Source organism: Neoarius graeffei, chromosome 15 (assembly GCF_027579695.1).
Source record: "Neoarius graeffei isolate fNeoGra1 chromosome 15, fNeoGra1.pri, whole genome shotgun sequence".
Classification (NCBI taxonomy): Eukaryota; Metazoa; Chordata; class Actinopteri; order Siluriformes; family Ariidae; genus Neoarius; species Neoarius graeffei.
In genome coordinates this window covers 30,486,530-30,508,528 of record NC_083583.1, presented here as the reverse complement: position 1 = coordinate 30,508,528, position 21,999 = coordinate 30,486,530, and the positions used below count along the sequence as shown (strand labels likewise).

The window sequence follows — 21,999 nt, the reverse complement described above, 5'->3', positions numbered from 1 at the left end:
ACGATGCAGTTATGAATGGTGTTGCTTATTTGCTTTTCATTGTGTGGGTTCCTGTGTGTATTTGGCATAGATTTATGCCTGTGAATTGACTCTGTGCTAAAAGGCTCACGCAAAATGGTTTCATGAATTTAGCTGTGAGGTACTGACGGATATTTAAGTTATTCCACAAAATCGAGTCGTACATGAGCTGATAGCCAATGAGACGCGTAGCACCGAGTTGGCTATAAGCTATGTACGACAAGATTGAGTGGAATGACTGTTTTATTCTGTCCACATTCACTGGATTTGAGAAATGGAGCATTTTTATAAATTTGATAAATAAAAACTTATATACAAAACGTCTGACACAATTTCTGCTTAGAATGTAACAAACTGGCGAAATGACGGTCGCGATTTGTGAAAAACGTGATGATAATTCTTGAAAAATAAAAAATATGTTCTTATCATCCAATACTTTTTATTCCATATTTTGTTGCCTTTTAATTTTTGGGGGGGGTTTTCTTCTTCTTTAGGGTTTTTTTGGCGGTTGGCAAACCAACTTAAAGGTGCATTACCGCCAGTGATGGGGCTGGAGTGTGGAACAGGAGATATGGGGGGAGGACAAAACAAAAACTATATTCTTTTAGCTGTTTCTTTTAAATACTTGATGAAAATGTTGGGGGTTTTGTTTTCAAATAGTTTTTATTTTGTCCTCGGTTAGTTCAGCAACACGCTCCGCCATTTTGTTTTTCTCTACTCACAGTATATGAGCTGATATCCTAGTGCTAGAGTAGCCAATCAGAGTGCGCAATTGCTCATCTCCAGTGAATGTGGATAGAATAAATTAATATATGGGACATTCCACCGAATGGGTGCCATTTGCTTGTTGTACCACTCCCAAATTAAACTTAATTTGTTATATCTTTTCAACACTGATTATAACAACACACACATATTTAACTATTCAAAATGTGTATTGGTCAACCTCAGGCTACGTTACAAGGTTTGGAAGTCAAAGATGGCTGCATTTTTTTCAGTCCTGTTACCAAAACTAAAAGTTACGGGACTGAGTTTTTAGCCTAGGATTAGCTAATACGTGGAATTAAGCCACATGGCGTCATCGCTAATAGCATGACCACACTTGGCACATTCTAGTGATTTACCAAAAGTCTGTATTTTTAAAATAAACAAATATCATCTAAGAAATAATTTAAGTAACAGGACAGTATGTTGACCTTATCAGTTCAAGTTAAAAAAAATCATCAAATATACAAAATAATTAAATGAGAGAACTATCTTTTGGTCTCCCCATGGCCTTCAGAAGACACAACTGATGTAACTTCCTGTTTGAGCATGTGATTTATGGAATGTTCCAAATTTGTCAGATGGGGTAATATGTTTGGGTAACAGGACTGAGTGAAAACCCAGGGACATGACTAAAATGTGTATTTTAACTAAGATATTGTGGATTTCTTCTGAAAAAAATATATTTAAACCATGGATAGGATATGGAGTCACACAACAGTGCAAAAGAAATACTGTTTCTAAAGGATTTTAATCATAATATTTCATAGTATAAAGTTAGAGTGCAGGGACAGGTAACACATGCTATTTTTCAGTGTTTTAGGTAGTTTTTATTAATCCTTACAATTATCTTAAATTTGAAATCAGATCAATGTGCAGGACATTCTGCGTAATAAGGAAATGCATTTTAAAGTACTTTTTTTTTTTTTTGTGCATTTATACATATAATTTTCTAGGGACGGAAATGGCACTGATTCGGTGGAATGGCTCATATGTTCTTAGCCCTCACATGGCCCTCAATATGGTGACCAGCCTTCAATGCATTTGAATACTTAATCTTTAAAGTAATTGTGCGTGCCTGCTAAGTCTATGCGAGTTTTAATTGCTATGAATTCTCACTTCTCTTTTCTTCACTCTCTCTTTGTTGTGGTGTACGTGTTTGCAGATACTGATGGGCTGTGCGTGCAGACGGAGGCCTTGACGGTGAAGTCCGCATCAGAAGAGGAGGAGAAAGAGTGCTTTGTAGCCTTTGCACGTGTCTACAGCGGAGTAGTGCGCAAGGGTCAGAGAGCGTTTGTGCTCGGACCCAAGTACGACCCTGCCGTCGCCCTGCAGACGGTGAGAATTCCACCTTTAATTATTCAGGCTAATGTGTAATATGGTCAGAAGGTAATGGTGATAACTTAGTCGAGCCACGGAGTCATAATGCTTTTTTTAAAACCTTGCCGAGGATGGAGTCCACCAGGGGATTAAGGTCTTGTTTTCGGTGGAGTTTCTTTTTTTTTTTTTTTTGGTTAGCAACATTACAGAAAAATGGCTGGACCAATCTTCATGAAACTTTCAGGACAGATGGCTGTTGCCCTCAAATAGAACCTCCAGCATTTTGATTGTCATCCAATCAAGGTCACCAAAAAGGTCAAAATCATTTTTTTTCATGATCTCTTCCTTCATATTCATCATATTTACTTCAAACCAAATCCAAAATGTTCATCTTTCAATTCTGCTTCCATTGATATGCTACATGATGTGGTATCTCTGTTTTCTTAGCGGTTGGGGGTCAAATGTCAGGGGTCAAAGTCACAGGTTTTCAGAGGCTCATAACTGGGAAACGGTTCAAGATAGAGCGATACTTAATATTATCAACATGTAGGAAGTCATATATGGGCTTTCATTTGGCACCATGACCTTTGATCATGAGTGACCTTGAAAGGCCAAATTCAAGGTCAGGGTTTTCATAGGACTATAACCTGACAGCTGATGATTGAGAAATATTTCCATAATCAACATATGGGTAGTCCCATATGGGCTTTCATTTAGCACCATGAATGTTGACCTTGAAATGTCAAATAGAGGTCTGCGCAGTTCGGATTTTTCAGTCCCGCTCCCGCCCGCGCCCGCATTGTGCAGTCCCGCCCGCGCCCGCAAAGAATTATGATTTTTCAGTCCCGCTCCTGCCCGCGCCCACAAAGAATTATGATTTTTCAGTCCCGCTCCTGCCCGCGCCCACAAAGAATTATGATTTTTCAGTCCCGTTCCTGCCCGCGCCCACAAAGAATTATGATTTTCAGTCCTGCTCCCGCCCGCGCCTGCCATATTTTGTCCCACTCCCGCCCGCAAATCCCGCATGATGCAGACGTTCGCATAATTTCTCAGGAAAGTTCTTGTCTTGACACAGCGTGAAGGTGCCCCGCCCCCTACTTTGAGTGAATTTGAGCATAAATATCTACAGCTCACGTTCACATTTGTTATTATTTACCTTGTTTCTGAATTCAGCATGTAGTGTCTCTAATAATAATAATTAGTGCTGTCAAGCGATTAAAATATTTAATCGCGAATCGCACATTTTTGTCACATGAGAAACCATTGTAATTCTCTGATCAGCATAAAAAAGTAAATGGGCTTGCTTTGTACCATGAGTGAAGTGATTTACTGCTTGAGTTAGTCTACAACTCTAATCAGAGAGACAGGTTACACAGTGACGGTAGGCTTGACTCAATGCTATCCCAGAAATCCTTCCTGTAATATGCAAATTTGGCTGTCCAATCAGAGGCGGCCAAATTTGCATATTACAGGAAGGATTTCTGGGATAGCATTGAGTCAAGCCTACCGTCACTGTGTAACCTGTTGAAAACACGTTTTTAGTTAGCGGGACTGCAGCTTATCACCGCTCCCACCCACGCCTGCATATGTGCACTCCCGCTCCCACCCGCGCCTGCATATGTGCACTTCCGATCCCGCCCGCGCCCGCAATGAGCTTTCAATATTTGTCCCGCGCCGCACTGCTTTGCGGCGGGTCCCGCGGGACTCCCGCGGGAGTGCAGGGCTCTAATGTCAAACTGAAGGTCACGGACTCACCTTGTAAGGTGAATAGGCCAAACTGCCGGGTGAGGTTTGTTTTGCCTGGCAACACTTGTCGTGAACGGTTTTGCGCTCGGGTTTCCGTTGGTGGTGGTGGTGGGGGGTTATAGCATCAACGAAACTGACTTTGTTAGGACTATTAATGTTATAGTCATGTTGTCTGTTGTTGCCCAGATGAGGATGGGTTCCCTTTTGAGTCTGGTTCCTCTCGAGGTTTCTTCCTCATGTCATCTGAGGGAGTTTTTCCTTACCACCGTCGCCACAGACTTGCTCATTGGGGATAGATTAGAGATAAAATTAGCTCATATTTTAAGTCGTTCAAATTCTGTAAAGCTGCTTTGCGACAATGTTTATTGTTAAAAGCGCTATACAAATAAACTTGACACTTGTGTTTTTTTTTTTATTTTTATTATTTTTTTTTAATTCATAATTAGCAACATTATCATTTTACAGAGATGCATTAATGCAGAGAGTCTATAATGTCCAGCGCATCATAGCCACAACGTTCAGCCACAGTGTCTCTCTAATGTCCTGCATGCAACCTTTCAGCCTCTCAGTGCTTTACAAAAGCTATTAGGCCAAACCCCTGTTGTCTTTATGGCGTCTGTAGGGAGTTAGCTAGTGCTAAGCATGAAGGCCTGTTTAGCACTCTTCATGTAGCAGCACTGACGAGAGGTAAAATGGAAATTGGACCATCACTAAGGGAAAAAGTACAACCCCAATTCCAAAAAAGTTGGGATGCTGTGTAAACTGTTAATAAAACCAGAATGCAACAATTTGCAAATCATGGAAACTATATTTCATTGAAATGGTACAAAGACAACATATCAAATGCTGAAACTGAGAAATTTTATTGGTTTTTGAAAAATGTATGCTCATTTTAAATTTGATGTCAGCAACACATTTTAAAAATGTTGGGACAGGGGCATGTTTACCACTGTGTTGCATCATCTTTACTTTTAACAACACTCTGTTAAATGTTTGGGAACTGAGGAGGCCAGTTGCTGTAGTTTTGGAAGAGAAATGTTGTCCCATTCTTGCCTGATGTACAGCTGCAGTTGCTCAACAGTCTGAGGTCTCCTTTGTCGTATTTTGCAGTTCATAATGTGCAAAATGTTTTAAATGGGAGACAGGTCTGGACTGTAGGCAGGCCAGTTTAGCACCTGGACTCTTTTACTATGGACCCATGCAGTTTTAATATGTGCAGAAAGCGGTTTGGCATTGTCTTGCTGAAAGAAATAAGGCCTTCCCTGAAAAAGATGTCATCTGGATGGCAGCATGTTGTTCCAAAACCTGTATATATCATTTAGCATTAATGATGTTACAGATATACAAGCTACCCGTGTCATGTGCACTAATGCACCTTCATACTGTACCATCACAGATGCTGGCTTTTGAACGGTGCACTGATAACAATCTGGATGGTCCCTCTCCTCTTTAGCCTGGAGGACATGGCGTCCATGATTTTCTAAAAAGAATTTCTAATTTAGATTTGTTGGACAACAGGACAGTTTTCCACTTCGCCTCAGTCTATAGTAAAAGAGCTCAGGCCCAGAGAAGGTAGCGGTGTTTCTGGATATTGTTTGTCTGTTTTTAATTTGCATTTGTGGATGAACGGTTTTCACAGACAATGGTTTTCTGAAGTGTTCCTGAGCCCATATAGTGATTTCCACTACAGACACGCGTCTGCTTTTAATGCAGTGTCGCCTGAGAGCCTGAAGATCACAGGCATCCATTGTGAGTTTTCAGCCTTGTCTCTCGCATACGGAGATTTCTCTGAATCTTTTAATGATATTATGTACCACAGATGATATAAATTCATGCCTTTATCAGTTCGAGATTGGACTATTGTAATGCCCTGTATGTTGGCCTCAGCCAGTCTTCAATTTTACATCTTCAACTTGTACAGAACGCTGCGGCCCGATTTTTAACAAGCACGTCTAAACGTGAACACATTACTCCTGTGTTGTCGTCACTCCATTGGCTTCCAGTCCGTTTTAGAATTGATTTTAAACTTCTGTTGTTTGTTTTTAATGCCATCAATGGCCTGGCTCCCTCTTACCTGTCTGAGATTTTAACTATTCGTGATCATGGTAGGGCCCTGCGTTCTTCGGGTCAGCTTCTGTTAGAAGTTCCAAGGTCGAGATATAAACAGTGGGGTGATCGTTCTTTTGCTGTCGCTGCTCCCAGACTGTGGAACAATCTGCCCCCCGACATTCGCACCACTATTGATCCCGGCCTTTTTAAATCAAAGTTGAAGACCTACTTTTTTAGATTGGCATACAGTCTTGACTAGGGGAGTCTTGTTTTTGAGGGGTGCTTTGTTTCGTCTGTTTTATTTCATGTACTTCTGAAAGGCTTTTGGCTTTTTCGCCGCACTAAACCTAAATGATGCAGACAATCATTTGGTCAGAAATCATTTAGGTTTAGTGCGGCGAAATTGTGGAACAGTCTACCGCGTGACATGAAGTTGTGTAAATCGCCCATCGAGTTCAGCCGAAGGCTGAGTATGACATCATTTTTTTAGAATTGTGTCACTCTTAAAAATGTTTTTAAATAGATAGAATATTTTAATTTTATTTACCTTTTTGATAGTGTTAATTTCATCTTTGCCAGTTATTTTTCCGAGGGCCATGTGTATGTTATCTATGGATATTTAATGTAACCCTCAATAAAAAATGAAAAAAAAAAAAAAAAATCTGCAGCACAGTGGCACCTTCCGCAGTTAAAACCTGTGTTTTTATGTGTTTTGGTGTTCTGTTTTATGGCTTTGATGTAAAGCACTTTGGGTACCTTTTGGTTATTGTAAAGGGCTATATAAATACAATTTGATTGATTTGATTGATTGATGAGTCCCAAATTCTTTACAATTTTACATTGAGGAACGTTATTCTGAAATTGTTGCAGTGTTTGCTCACACAGTCTTTCACAGAGCGGTGGAAACCCCCCCCCCCCCCCCCCCCTTTACTTCTGAGAGACTCCGCTTCTCTGGGATGCTCTTTTTATACTGTACCTAATCATGTTACTGACCTGTTGTGCCAATTAATCTTTTTTTTTTTTTTTTTTGTCCCTGTTCCAACTTTTCTGAAACGTGTTGCCGACATCAAACTCAAAATGAGCGTATATTTTTCAAAAAACAATGAAAGTTCTCAGTTTCATCATTTGATTTGTTGTCTTTGTACTGTTTTCAATGAAATATCAGGTTTCCATGATTTTGTAAATCTTCACATTCTGTTTTTATTTGTTTTACACAGTGTCCCAATTTTTTTGGAATTGGGGTTATACTCTGTGTTTGGTCACCACTAATATGCCTTTCAACCTGATGGTGTGACATGATGATCAAACACACAATACCATTCACAAGTATTGGAATCCCGAAGGACCATTACCTTCTAAGCTAATTCGACCACTAATGTTTTCAACTACTTTTTTTTTTTCCCCCCCTGCTACGGTTAGAATTTGGACTCAAACAATTAAAGATGACCAAATCCAGGTCCAACAGTCAGTCCCTGGCCTAGACGGGAAGTTAGATCAGCTAAATGAATGCTAATATTGATTCATGTTCCCATCTGCACACTGGCTTTCATTCATTAATATTTATTCATGCTCGAGTTGAACCTTCAGCACGCTTCCTTATGTTCAGTCACTAGAGAATTGCATTTTGTGCTGATCTTTGATCATCCTCCTGTCCTGAGCCATCGCCTCAGAAAATGGCTTCCTGCATCATCCTGATTTTGTATTCTGAACGAGTACAGCGTGAACATCCAGGGGCAGCTCAGATCTGAGGCAACCTGGAGATGCAGCATGTGGTGGATTTCTAAACAGGAAAGTTTACTTGAGGCTGAAATGAAAGCGCTGCTGATCGTGGTGTTCCCTTTCTGGGACTCCTTGCCAGAACTGATACAGCACGTTCTAGTTTTCTCACAAGTCGGGACACGGTGACATTTTCCTGGCTGTGATTTCGATCATTCTGAAAGCTCATAAGCCATGTTGGTAAATGCCACAGGATAAATAAATTTAGGATCTGCACTTGAACTTTAATCATAAATTAAGAATAAGCCTGAATGTATCCACTAACAGCCCACCTTGCAACCAACTCTCAACATCGGCATCAAGTTTGTTGGCTCCAGAGAGCACAACTGTCTATCATATTATATGAAAATGATGAATTTAAGCATTGTTACAGCCATTTGTTATAACAAAAGTCAAAGTAGGGATGAGGACGTTTTCAAAAGCCTAGGTCACAACCGGACGTACGATTTTTTTGGCTGTGCGATTTTTGGCGTTTCCCAAATCGCTGCGCTTTTTTTTTTTTTTGTTCGTGGAGAAAGACGCATGTTGGCCGTAAGTTTCTTTTGCAACCTGAAAAAACCGTGAGCGCCCGTAGAGTTTGTTTGACATGACTAAGAACCTCTGCGGCCAGTCTACGGCTCGAAAATCAGCACGTCACACGCGCGCCCTCCGTGCGTTTCTTGCGTTTTTTGCACGTAGACCGGCCGTAGGAGCACGTACGGCCGGTTGTGACCGAGGCTAAATACAGGGGGCTGCAAAAGTAGGTATACAGTAAGGATTATACGCAAACAGCAGGAGCAGGATGACTTCTACTTTCAGCAGGATGGGGCGCCAACCAGCAGGATGGGGCTCAATGCACGTGCACTACTTGACAAAGAATTTCCCAACAGGTGGATTGGACGTCGGTGAGCCGTTGGCTGGCCATCACGTTCGCCGGATCTCAGCCCATGGACTTCTTTTTCTGGGGATGTGTAAAAGATAGGGTTTTCACACGCAAGCCACATTCTGTTGATGCCATGATTCAGTTCATACGGGAGGCTTGCCAGGATGCTGATAAAGACTTTTGTGCCAGAGTGCGCATGGGTGTCCACACTCGACTAGTGGAGTATGTGAATGCCGGAGGCAAACAGTTTGAACATTTGAGGGATTAATATGTTTATTATTGATATGTTTGTATAATCAATAAAATAACGTTTTGCGCGAACGTTTTGTTTTTCATTACTGTATACCTTTTTTTCAGCCCCCTGTATGTGGTTGTGAGAGAGGTTTTTTTTTTTTTATATATCTTTTAATTTCTCCAAAGTAAATTTTCTAAACTGTGATGCTTTTTGCCATATCTCACATAATAGTCTGTCTATAGTGGCTGATCTTTCAAAGGTAAGCCACAAATAAAGGCTGTGTCTGAAATCACTCACTCATCCACTACTCTCTACTCACTATCTAGGGAATTCTATATAAAGGACTATATAGTGAGCTCATTAGTAAAATGAAAGGGGAAAAAAAACACTTTCGGACACTACTCTGCCGCGCCATTATTTACGTCATTACTGTCGCACAATTAAAACGTGCCAGATCAGTCGGCTGGTGGGTTTTCAAAAATAAAAAATAAAAAACCATATTCTGCTGAGCGTATTTCACACATTAATAAATACAAAGGACTTTGTGTGTCTGCTGCATCTTTTAATTCTTTTAAATCAAGGCTGAATACTTTCTTCTTTGCCTTTTTCTGAAATCAAATTTAAGGTTTGTGATTAATTCCTCGCTCTCCGCTAGAACTTTTATTCTTGTATTTTCTGTCTTTTTCCATTTTCGCTTTACTTCTATTCTCTGACTATTTTTAAATGTACTTGAATGTCTGTTTATAACATGTTTCTTCCTCCGTCCAGTCACCCCAACACGCTACGATATCATTGCCATTTTCGCACCGCAACTTATAAATTTGTCTCGTGCCCGTTGTCATAAGGAAAAACAAACAGCAATGCGTGATGGTATATATTGCTTGGTTAGTGACCATCGGTTGTACACTACTTTTCACGATGCATTGTGGGATACTATGAGTCCACTATAAAGGGTATAATTCTCACTATACATTCAGACAGCACTAAAAAACGGTGAACTCACTATATAGACCCCTTTCACATGACGTCACCGCGCCGCGAGATTTTGTTAGGCGCCATATTGGAAAACCAAGTACATGCACTCACAATATAAAACAAAGTACAAGCGAGAGTAAAGTGACACGATGGATGATAATTCTGGTTATGTGAGTACATTACCAGCTGCAGAAAGGGCACGGTATGTGGAGAAACTCGCTGTGATTGATGGGTTTGACCCATATGATAAGACTCGCGGCAAGGGAGAATGGAAACATAAGGAGGACCTGACACCAATTCTGCCATCTGTTTGCTACCCAGACATTGTAAACTATTTGTTGTTTACACCCAGTGCCTACACTCAGTGTTCGAACTATGCCGATATTTTCGGGGGGCCCCTTTTTTTTCCCCCCTTGGGGGTGTGTGTGCTTGCGCTTGTCTCGGAGCGCGGATCTCCAAACACATGAGAAGCCTATCTTACGCACATATCACACGGACTCCACACCTCCACACATGCATCGCGTCTGAAGTCATAACTCATCAGGGGAAATCGTGTCCGCATTGGCATGTTCAAAAAACAACCTCGCGTCAACAATGATACCACACGCAAGGAAAAAAAAACAAAAAAACAGTCAGGCTACTCAGCAACCAACCTGGCAGCAGCAAGCAAGCCCCAAACCATCCTAAATTATTATTATTATTAAATTGTAGAAGTCTGGGAGGCTTGCTCCTCATACAGTTATCAACTTGGGGCCACTTTAGCACGTTTTAAATCTGAATTTCTTGCGTTTGCTTACCTCAAAGTATCCGCAGATCATGCACAGACTTATCCATTATATCCACAGTTTTTTGCCAAGTCTCACACAGGTTTCTTTCAAGTCTACTGTTGGGCCAATAAATCATAAATAAAACAGCTCAGATTTGTTTGTTTAAGTCGTTTGCCACTCCACTTTATTCTCGTGGGTTCACATACCGCTGCCGTTATTATCCCCTTATCACGAGTTTGTTGGTCTTCCAAAATGGCGCAGGGTCTGTTTACTTCCGGTTTCGGGTGACGTCAGTGAAAGGGGTCTATAGTCCACTGCTTAGTGAGTAGCGAGTGCTTTCAGACACGGGGAGAATCAGATTTGAGTTTGATTAAAATTTAAATACTGCCATAAGGTATATCTAAATCTGAAGTGGGATTTCTCTCTCTCTCCCTGAGGAAAATGGTAGCTTGGCTGGCACAAACTGTTTTTGTCACTCGTCTGTATGCATCTGAATAACTCTTAGTGTGTCTTTGTATAAAGAGAGAGTTCTGGGATTTATTTATTTTTTTTCAACCCAGGGCCCTATTTTCCAATTTTCATCTCTGTAGGTTCGAATATTTACGAGGGACAAAATGATTTGAAATCGGTCCAATATTGAGTTAAAATGCGATAACTGGCAACTGCAAAACGGCTATACAACGTAATTATAGCCTAGGTCACAACCGGACGTACGATTTTTTTGGCCGTGCGATTTTTGGTGTTTCCCAAATCGCTGCGTTTTTTTTTGTTTGTTTTTTTTGTTCGTGGAGAAAGACGCACGTTGGCCGTAAGTTTGTCTTGCAACCTGAATAAAAAAGTAAGCGCCCATAGAGTGAGTTTGACATGACAAAGAACCTCTGCGGCCAGTCTACGGCTTTAAAATCAGCACGTCACACGCGCGCCCTCCGTGCGTTTCTTGCGTTTTTTGCACGTAGACCGGCCGTAGGAACACGTACGGCCGGTTGTGACCGAGGCTTATACGGGGAAGTCGTCCGCATCTAAATAAACTATTTTTTATATTTTATTCCCCCCCACCACCTCGGACAGGCTCATAAAGTTTATTATGGTGTCTGAAAACACGAAAAGGATCCCTACGGAGATCCCCCTGTGTCTGTTTACCTCAATAACTGTAAAGAAACTAAAACTGAAATGTTACTACACTCACCATTCTGTTATTCTGCTCTCTGATGCAGCACCCCATTCAGTGTAATACTTTGCCTTAAATGCCATGGCTTAGTCAGAGCAATACTATGATCAGTCCTGACACAAGAACACTTTTATATGGCTTTCTTTTCCTTTTTATGGAAACTGGTGAAAATTACACACAGCGAATTGAAAGCGCAAAGGTGGTGTGTCCATAAGTACATTGCATTTTCTGCAACATGAAAAAAGACATCAAGAATTTCAAATATTTACGGTCTGTTTTTTCAAAGAACTAGTTTACGTTTCTGTGTGAGGGTTACTCTCAGAAGTTGTACGTTCTTGCATTTTAGCGACGTGCCCTCAGAGCAGCCTTAACTCTCGGGGAAAGGAAGCGTTTCACTTCGCTGCAGTGTTGAACGTGTGGAGTAAGTGCGCTCCTGCAAGCACATTCAGCTTCTCTGTTACATTACCTGAGCATATGTTAGGAAATTGCTTTTTTCTTTAACAGTTTTTATTGATTTTCCATTAAGCATATATATTTGTTACAGCTTAGTTTAACCATCAGCATGTACATAAGCAAAGAATAGCTGCAATATTCAAATAATTACAAGTGCGACAACACAACAACAATAAAAACAGAAAAATAGATAAATACTAATAAATTAAATAAAAAAATAAAATAAATAAATAATAATCCCATCATCTTCCTTCCTTCTTCCCTCTCAACCCACCAAGAAATAAACTGAGCATGTTAGTAACGACAGGCAGAGACTAAAAGAGGAGAAGAAGAAAATAAAAGGAGTGGGAACAAAGTAAGTACATGACTATTAACGTTACGTGCGCGCACATACACACAAATAAAAAGGGGGGGGTCAGGGATCACCATTGCCTTTCATCAGTGTTGGTAGTCTAATCATCTGCATTCAGTGGTATTTGTAGATTCTCATAATATTCAAGAAAGGGGGTCCAAATCTTTCTACATTTTTGCAGGGAACCTTTGAGGGTATATCTGATTTTCTCTAGTTTCAGGAAATGCATGGTATGTCTAATCCAGCTTGTAAAATTGGGAGGTTCTTGCTCCTTCCAGGAGAGAAGAATGAGACGTCTTGCAAGTAAGGAGGTCAATGCTATAACTGCCCGCGCTTCGCCATGAAGGGAGCAAGTTTCAGGGGTGGATCCAAATAGTGCACATGTAGGGTTGGGGGTGATGTGTTTTTGGAATATCTCGGAGTAGGCGTGGAAGATATTGGTCCAGAATGCGTTAAGTTTAGGGCAGGACCACAGCATGTGTATGTAATCCGCTGGTTTGCCTTTACAGCGAGGGCAAGAGGGGTTTATATTAGGGAAGATTTTTGCCAGTCTTGCATTTGTCAAATGTGCTCTCAACACAATTTTAAGTTGAATTAAGCCGTGTCTGGCACACGGGGAGGAGGTATGTATCAAGTCAAGCGCTACGTCCCATTGGTCATCTGTCATTTCCTCTCCAATATCGTTCTCCCAGAGTTTCCTAACATCTTGCAATGAACGAGGGACAATATCACAGATATTCTTATATATTGTGGAAATTAGACCTCTACAGTGAGGAGACAACGAGAGAATATTATCTATAGCATCGGCTGTTGGAAGGTCTGGAAACGAAGTCATGCTTTTTTGGATAAAATTTCTAATTTGAAGATGCCTAAAAAAGTCTGATTTTGGTAAATTGAATAATTGAGAGTTGTGCAAATGAAGCAAATCTGCCTTTCACATATATAAATCAGAAATAGATTTCAGACCCTTTGATGACCAGACTCTAAAAGGAGGAAAGTTGTAGTTACTGTGAATGGGAGAGTGCACCGATGTCGTCTGCAACTTGAAATGCCTTCTAAATTGCGACCAGATTCTAATGGAGTGAAGGATCACGGGGTTCGAGCAAAGTTGGTTTTGGGGAGGGAGTGAGGGGGCACATAATATAGATGCCAGGTTGAGTGTATTACAAGCATATTCCATTTGCACCCACACCTCGCATTTACTAGGAAGGTCTCGTATAATCCACTGTAACATCTTTATCTTACATGCCCAATAATAGTAAATAAAATTAGGCTGGGCCAGACCCGCAACATTTTTAGGTCTTTGAAACGCACTTCTTTTAATTCTTGGTGGTTTGCCATTCCAGATGAACGACGATATGTTCGTTTCCAGCAAATTGAAGAATGACTTTTTAATCAGAATGGGAATGTTTTGAAAAAGGTAAAGGAATTTTGGTAGCACAATCATTTTAATAAGATTAATTCGTCCAGCCATTGACAGTGGAAGATTTTTCCATCTGGCCATATCGTTTTTGCATTTTTCGAATAAAATCCATGTGTTAGGAAATTGTAATGAAAACTGGCGTAAAAATCAATTTTGCTGAACATGTACAGTACCAGTCAAAAGTTTGGACGCCCCTTCTAATTGAATGGTTTCTCTTTGGTTTTATTATTTAAAAGACACTTCGTGTCTTAAAGCGAGACGGCCTTTCGATTTCATAAAATCGGTGAAATTTAGTTCCGTCTGAAATTTGGTCATTGTGAGATATGCTTATTTTTGTAATATCTTAAAAAATATCAGGCCATTCTGTGGCTGGGAAGTTATTTAATTTCCATGAAATCGCTCGCTTCGTGCAGTCAAGCAGACAGAGGAAGTCCGTGTGCGCATGCGCACGCTTACATGAGCCGTTGTCGTCTTCGTCTTTTGAGTTTTACGGCAGTGTTGCATTACTGCCATCTACAGGTTTACCTTGACCGTGCACTGACAGTTCCATCATTCTGTCGCTAAACGAACAGCTGATCACACCGAGGTCCTCGCTGACCGCCAGTGTTTATTAGTCTGGTCCTGCGTTTCCTTTCCTTCGCAACATAACGTCTTTTCTTCTCGCTTTCTGTTACTGTAGTCGGTCTTTCACGTTTCATTCGCACACTCACGTCCTCCATTTTTCTCTCCTGTTTCAAAATTGTATCCCACAATGCCTTGCGTGAACGGGGAAAGCCCACAACGTGATGCATGACGTACTGTAGTATCTTGAATTGGGTCATGGTGAAGCAGGAAAAATAGCGGAGAATTTAACGCCACATGGTTGCAAATTCATTAATCATTCTATTTTAAATAATAATAACAGTAATAAAATTGGAAGTCTGTGATTCAAATTCAGTAGCTTTCGGTCCACTAAACAAAAATAATTGGGTGTCGGAGAAAATTCTTTTTATGGCCTAAACTTGATAGATCTGAAAGGCAGTCTACCTTTTAAAGTAATGATGGATGTCGTTTCTCTTTACTTAGTTGAGCAGTTCTTAATATAATATGGATTAGTACAGTTGTGAAATAGGGCTATTTACTGTTTGATCTCAAACGCATTAAGAAGGAAAGAAATTGCACTAATTAACTTTTGACGAGGCACCTGTTAATTGAAAAGCATTCCAGGTGACGACCTCGTGAAGCTGGTTAAGATAACGCCAACAGTGTGCAAAGCGTCATCAAGGTAAACAGTGGATACTTTGAAGAATCTAAAATATAAAAGAGAGTTCCATATATGTTCCATGTGTTATTTCATAGTTTTGATGTCTTCAGTATTATTCTCATCTCATCATCTCTAGCCGCTTTATCCTGTTCTACAGGGTCGCAGGCAAGCTGGAGCCTATCCCAGCTGACTACGGGCGAAAGGCGGGGTACACCCCGGACAAGTCGCCAGGTCATCACAGGGCCGACACATAGACACAGACAACCATTCACACTCACATTCACACCTACGGTCAATTTAGAGTCACCAGTTAACCTAACCTGCATGTCTTTGGACTGTGGGGGAAACCGGAGCACCCGGAGGAAACCCACGCGGACACGGGGAGAACATGCAAACTCCACACAGAAAGGCCCTCACTGGCCACGGGGCTCGAACCCGGACCTTCTTGCTGTGAGGCGACGGCGCTAATCACTACACCACCATGCCGCCCCAGTATTGTTCTACAATGTAGAAAATAGTCAAAATACGGAAAAACCTTTGAACGGCTGTCACTGTCTATTGAACACGCACAGATTGACTTGCTCAAGAAATCGGTCCCATTCACCATCATCCCTCATGCAGTCCTCTCTCTCCCAGCTGCAGGATGAGCCTTTATCTGACTTCGGCACTTTTTCGTTCCAGTTTTTGTTTGCTATAATCCGTCTACTTGGAATTTGCAGTCAGCCCATTGTGCTCTGACTCTTATTCACCTTCATCTGTTGCTCTCTTCTCTCTTTCCCAGCTGACAGATGAGTGCTCAATCCCCGACTCCATGCCTGCTGTACCCCACATGGCCTGCTGCACTCTGGATCGGTTGTATTTGCTGATGGGACGAGAGCTGGAGGAACTCGATGAGGTTCCAGCAGGCAATGTTCTGGGTAATACAGCAATTCTACATTGTCCCAAGGTCTAGCCTTAAAGTTTCTACCGTGCAATTTTTTTTTTTTTCCCCAGTCTCTCAGGTACTTGACGCAAGCCATTAGAACAAAATGCTTGTATGTGCTCTAGGGCTGCATGGTGACTCTATGGGGAGTTGGGTAGCATAACTGTTAAGGCCTTTTTAGCAATGTTCTTGTGCCAGCACTGACACAAGCAGAAAAAAATCTGGAAATTAGTGTGGGGGAAAAAGTGTTTCCTGATGCTCATTACCAACTGATCCCAAATCAGCTTGCTTTGCTCCACTTCCTTATGATTATAAATGTCTGCAGGCTGATCTGGGCTCAGCACTTGTGGTTTATTAGATCATGCATTATGCTGTGACGCACATCCTAGTTTTGATTGCTGTCGATTTGACCAAGTCTTTTTATACGGAATTTTTTTCTTTTCATTGCACATTCGTAGCACCCTCATCCTTTTGTTGTTTCAATGGACACATTTCCACTGACTCCAGGTCAATCAGCCAAGACGAGTATCCAATGTTTGCTTCTTTTAGGTTTTGCATGAGAGCTATGAAATTAGAAACGTATTGATACTTTTTTTTTTTCCCCTTAAATGTTTGATCACAGGATTTTTGGCATAGCTTACTTAATATGCATCAGTTAGAGGCATCATGGAATATTTTATTTATCTCTGTTTTTAAATAGTCTCAATGAAACACACTACACACATGCACGTTCACACAAAGTTAGCTAGTTCATTTTAAAAGTGTGTTAGCTAGCTACATTAATTACCTTGAATCAGTTAGTTTTGTCTCACTTCTGTAAAGTGAAGAGTACGTTTTTGTCTTCATTGCATCAAAAGCTGTTGTTGCCCATGATTGTCAAGAACAATATACAGTACTGGGTAAGGGTTGCCATTTAACTCACCTAGCCTTGTCTCTCGCCATTTCTCTCACTTAACTAGTGGTTGCTGCAGTCTTGTTTGTTGCTCTGGGCTGCAAGAGATGAACTCCTTGTACTGAGGAGTTACTTGTTTTGTCAAAGGATGATGCAGTACCTTCTCCTGATATTTTCGCAGAACACAGTTTGCAGTCTGCTTTGATTTGAAGACAGTAATTAGGCATGTAATGATATATATTGTGCGTCAATAAATTGTGATATAAATTTATGATGATTCAAATTGAGGAGGAAATGAACTGCTATTATTATTATTATTATTATTATTAGGCTGACCTAATCTGTTTTTCCCAGCTGTACTTGTATTGTTGAGACAGCAGAGGGTGCAATAATGTAGAGTATCAGGAATGCATGTGACTTCACCATAGGCAGAAGTAACTCAGCTCGAATGCTGCGAAAACACACAAAAGGCAGATATAAAATGGGCTGTTGTGCGATTAACTGTAGAAATAGATTCACCAAGAAATCGGATCTGTCTTTTTACAGACTGCTAAAAGGTACAGAAAAGAGAAGCAAGTGGAGAAAGTTGTTTAACCCTCTGGAGTCTAAGGCCTTTCAGAGACTTTGAGGCTGTTTGCAACACCCTGACATTTTCAAGTATTTCAACTAACTGTAAACATCTATGCAAAAGTGGCACATATGGTTGTATTCTGAAAAGCCTAACAAAAAATAATATGAAAGTAAAGTGAATGTAATACAAACACGTTTTATTTAAATTGAGTGTAAACACAACTGTACAAAAAACAGGTTTTAGAGGTCTTCAAACAGTGCAAGAAAACACACAATAAATATATCTAGCCAAGACTTTTGAAGTTTGAACCTTGTAAACAAAAGTGTTGGCTGCATAAAATTAAAAAGAGCATTTAGAAATGTTTTGTTGTTTCCATACAAAATGTAAAAAAGTAATTGTATGTCAAGCCAGTGTCTCTGTTAGTCGAATACTAATTAGATGGGCGTGAAACACCTCTGATGGCCCCCACCCCCCGTCACTTTCCATGTGCTCTGGCAGGACATTGCCTTTGCCTTCTGGCTGAATGGGGCGTGCTCTCACCTCTGAATAGCCACTCAAGCACCGGGTACTTTACATGTGAATAGCGATAGGTGTGGCCTCGGGGACTGCTGCAGTCAGACAGTACAGAAAATCCAAAGATTTCTTTTCACTCTCTTTAAAAAGGGCCAGCTATATAATTTATTTCATTCATATATATATATATATATATATATATATATATATATATATATATATATATATATATATTTGAAAACTAGAAGTTTCAAGGTTTTTAATGGTGTCACTTATATGTTTGAATGACAAAAACTCACAGGGTTACAGATGTGTTTTTGGAGAAGTGTCAAATTGCCCACCGGCGGGCACTTAGACTCCAGGGGGTTAATGTTTAAGCTGAGTACAGCCTTGACAAATGTTCATAAATGGGTTTTCATTTTTAATAAAATTATGAATATTTTAGTTAATTGGCTCTTATATATTACTCAGAATTTTACAAGTGTTTGTAAATTGTTGAAACAAAAGGTTTTTTTTCTAATTATTTGACAAAAGGAATATTTTAAGTTGATAAAAAACATTGGGGAAATAAATGTATTTTTTGCGAATGAAATTTTCATTTAACTTTTTTCCAAGAATAGCATGGGAAAATTGAATCATGATTCCGATATCATGAATCAAATCTAATCTAATTGAATTGTGAATTGGATGAATTGTTACATGCCTAGCCACAATTAATTATGAAATACATCCCAATCTCTGTCACATCATGTCATCTGTTCATAAACTATGCTTAATATAGCCAAGCTTTTTTATTATTTTTTTTTATTTTTTAAATTGGTCAGATACCCAATACCAGTGTAATTCCAGATAATTAAACACTCACCTCAAAAGGCACAATTGGACTCAACAGTACCACATCTACTTAAGCAATTTCCTAAAAGCCAAAATACTTGATTATTAAAGATAATACACATTAAACTTGAACTGTACTTTCATCCAAATAATTTCTAATGTACAGTTCCAATTTTGGGACACACCACCTCCTGCCTGAATCTGATTTGTGGAAGAAGTAACATTGAAGTCTGTGCTGATTGGGGGGGTTTGGACATGATAAATGGTTGACTACATCGCATTCTCTTAAAGAGGTTGTAGTCCACTGAAAAGTCTACAGTTATCACTAATTGTATTTTAAGTTGTAACTTTATACACCTAAGGATTGGTGCGCTCACAGAATAATCATAACCGTAATAAAACATCATGCAAAATATTTGATCACCATCATAACTCCATTTTCCGCAAACCCAAAACCAATACGATCGTGTGTTTTGATCTAAACGGAAAGCCTCAGGGTCAAGGTCACTACCTCACCAAAAGTAGTAACTTAAAATCACTACGCCATATAAACATTTAGTTATAAATCTGCGATTTTGTTTTTTAAAACAAAAGTTAAAAGTTAGGTAGAGAATATGTTTCTTACAGAATATGTTCCGATGGTAGCTGGTCTTGTATGAATTTCTGAGCTATAAAATGAGTTGTGGTCTGTTTGTTACCGTAGCGTGTTATTTGTGTGCGGGGAAGGACACACATTAACAATTTGCGTGTGTAGAATGGAATTTTCCACTCCAACAGTTAGAAGTTGATCGTGCTTCCATTTGCGGTCTTTCTGTTACGCGAGTGATCTGTTCGGACGTTATCACTGAAAAGGTGAGTTTTGACAGTTTAATTTGGTTTAGTCTTGCAGTATAAGGCAATAGAATGTTTCTTTTTCATCTTACTTTCATATTTCGTCGTGTTTGCGTATTTTTGGCCAATATTTTGCAACCATGGTCAATTTAGATTGAACTTTTAATCGAATCTACGGCCAGTCATTTTGCCCCGCCCCCGCATCGTGCTCTGTCCGGTGTGGTAGTGATGTCCCGTTGCTCGCGCGCCGCAGCAGAGACCCGCACAACCTTTAGCCAGGACAGTCGCTGTTCTTTTACCAGCGCCGTTATTCTCATCTTTCCGGTGTGTTCTTGATTTTTCCATTGTGTCCTATTGTCCTATTTCGCCATATCAAATACCCAAACTGTATCATATTATTCATATTTAAGTGAATAATCAATTCAGTCATCATAACTTGGCATTTTTAACCCAAGCAATCAAAAAGAGGAAATTTATTCAATATTTTCACTCATCTGTGAAGGAGGGGCTTTAATTCTTCATGATGGAGTTATTTTATATGGAAATCAATTTTACAAAAGCATTTGAATTGTAATAAAAAAAAAAATGTTCCACAGTGGAGGCCAGATAAAGCAAGATACTATCTTTATTCTTATTAAACATGACAAAAGAAACATTGAGTGTTAGGTAAATGCAAAAAAAAATAGTAAAATTAAAAAATTTATTTTTTGACTATAATGTCCCAAATGAGAGACCAGTTTCTGAGATGGACCCATATACTAAGTCACAAGGTCTAATATCGAAATGGATTCGGAATAAGAATATCTAAGTAAGGCTTTTTGAGATTAATCAACAACTCAAAACTGAGGCAAGTTTGTATGACAAAATCTTGACACTTAAAGCTTCTCGTAGATCCGCAAAACTAAAGAAAAACCCAGTCCCGTGGCCCGACCACATTTAGGGTAAGGAGTAAGTAAAACATATTGGTTTCTGCCTTCCTCCTCTCCCCCGTCTCTTTCTCTCATCTATCTGTGCACTTGTGTGTGGGTTAGCTCTGACCTCGGTAACCGAACCCTCCGAAGTCTGTGTGCACAGACAAAGGGAGCGTGATGAACTCTAACATGCATCATCAGCTTTAGCCTGCAGCTCCATTAAAAGCTTTACACAGGGGGACAGTTGGCAAGACATCTAACAGTATCAGATCTTATGATTCACGTCCAGGTTCCCCCTCCCAGCAATTAAAAGCAATTTATGGGCCGTAGCGTTCCTGCACTCCAACATCTGTATCTGTGTTATACTCAGTCACGACTGAAGTTTCTGTCTTTTATTTCTAAGATTCTCATCTCTCATTTAGCTGTGAACTCGAATTCTTGCACTCAGTCTTGCACTGATGCGTCTTTTAACCTGACAGCATGACGTGGTGATCAAACACAATGGAGTTCGCAGAGGGATCCCTACTTTCGAACCCTGTAGGCCATTTTACCTACAACCACAAATGCATTGCAATGCTTTTAATATTGTACTTTGCAGCTACAGTTGTATCCAGTTGACTGACTAAATATTTAAAATGACAAACTACAAAAGAGTGGTAATGGAAAACAACAACAGGTTCTGCTGTTACAGAAAGAAAAACAAAAACGGGATATATATATATATATATATATATATATATATATATATATATATATATATATATATATAAACGCATGTATATTATTTACTTGTATATACACATATATATACATATACACACACACACGTGTGTGTAAAAACTTTTATTTATTTTTTAGCAAAGAGTACTGTGTAAAAGTCTTAGGCACTTTTTTCCATACAAACTTTATAGATTTCTCTTTGACTTCTATATTATCAATTCAGTACAAAAACATTTGAGTCCAAATGTTCATTTTCCAGCACAAAATTAAATGTTAGAGGAAGAAAATGTTTGTATATGAGCACCATATGACATAAGAGAGCACTTTTCAAATTAAAAAAGAAAACATAATGAAGGCTGCTGGGTTTTGCTGCAAAATTAAGAAGCACGTGTCCAAATTTAGTCAAAGTGTCCAGAAGACCTGTGGCTGGTTCTGCAAGATGCTCAGTAAAACCTACAACTTATTTCCTTATAAAATTGCGCTAATTGTCACTGAGACTGCTTTTTTTTTTTTTTAAAGCAAAGGGTCGTCCCACACCAAATGTAGATTTTGTTTAATTTGTTATGGCTGACTGCTGTTTATAGATTTTTTTTAAAAAAAAAATACATCTTAAAACATTTCATTTCATTATTTTTAAGCCATTTTGGTCTACA

General features: G+C 39.7%; 1 protein-coding gene across 3 annotated transcripts in view; it reads left to right on the top strand.

Moving 5' to 3' along the window:
- efl1 (elongation factor like GTPase 1) overlaps positions 1-21,999 on the top strand; it is a 343,260-nt gene that overhangs the window by 113,704 nt on the left and 207,557 nt on the right. For all 3 annotated transcript variants that reach the window (XM_060941122.1, XM_060941123.1, XM_060941121.1), the window contains 2 exons: positions 1,949-2,121; positions 15,934-16,069. In XM_060941122.1, coding sequence (XP_060797105.1) covers positions 1,949-2,121; positions 15,934-16,069 — 309 coding nt within the window. The remainder of the gene's footprint in view (positions 1-1,948; positions 2,122-15,933; positions 16,070-21,999) is intronic.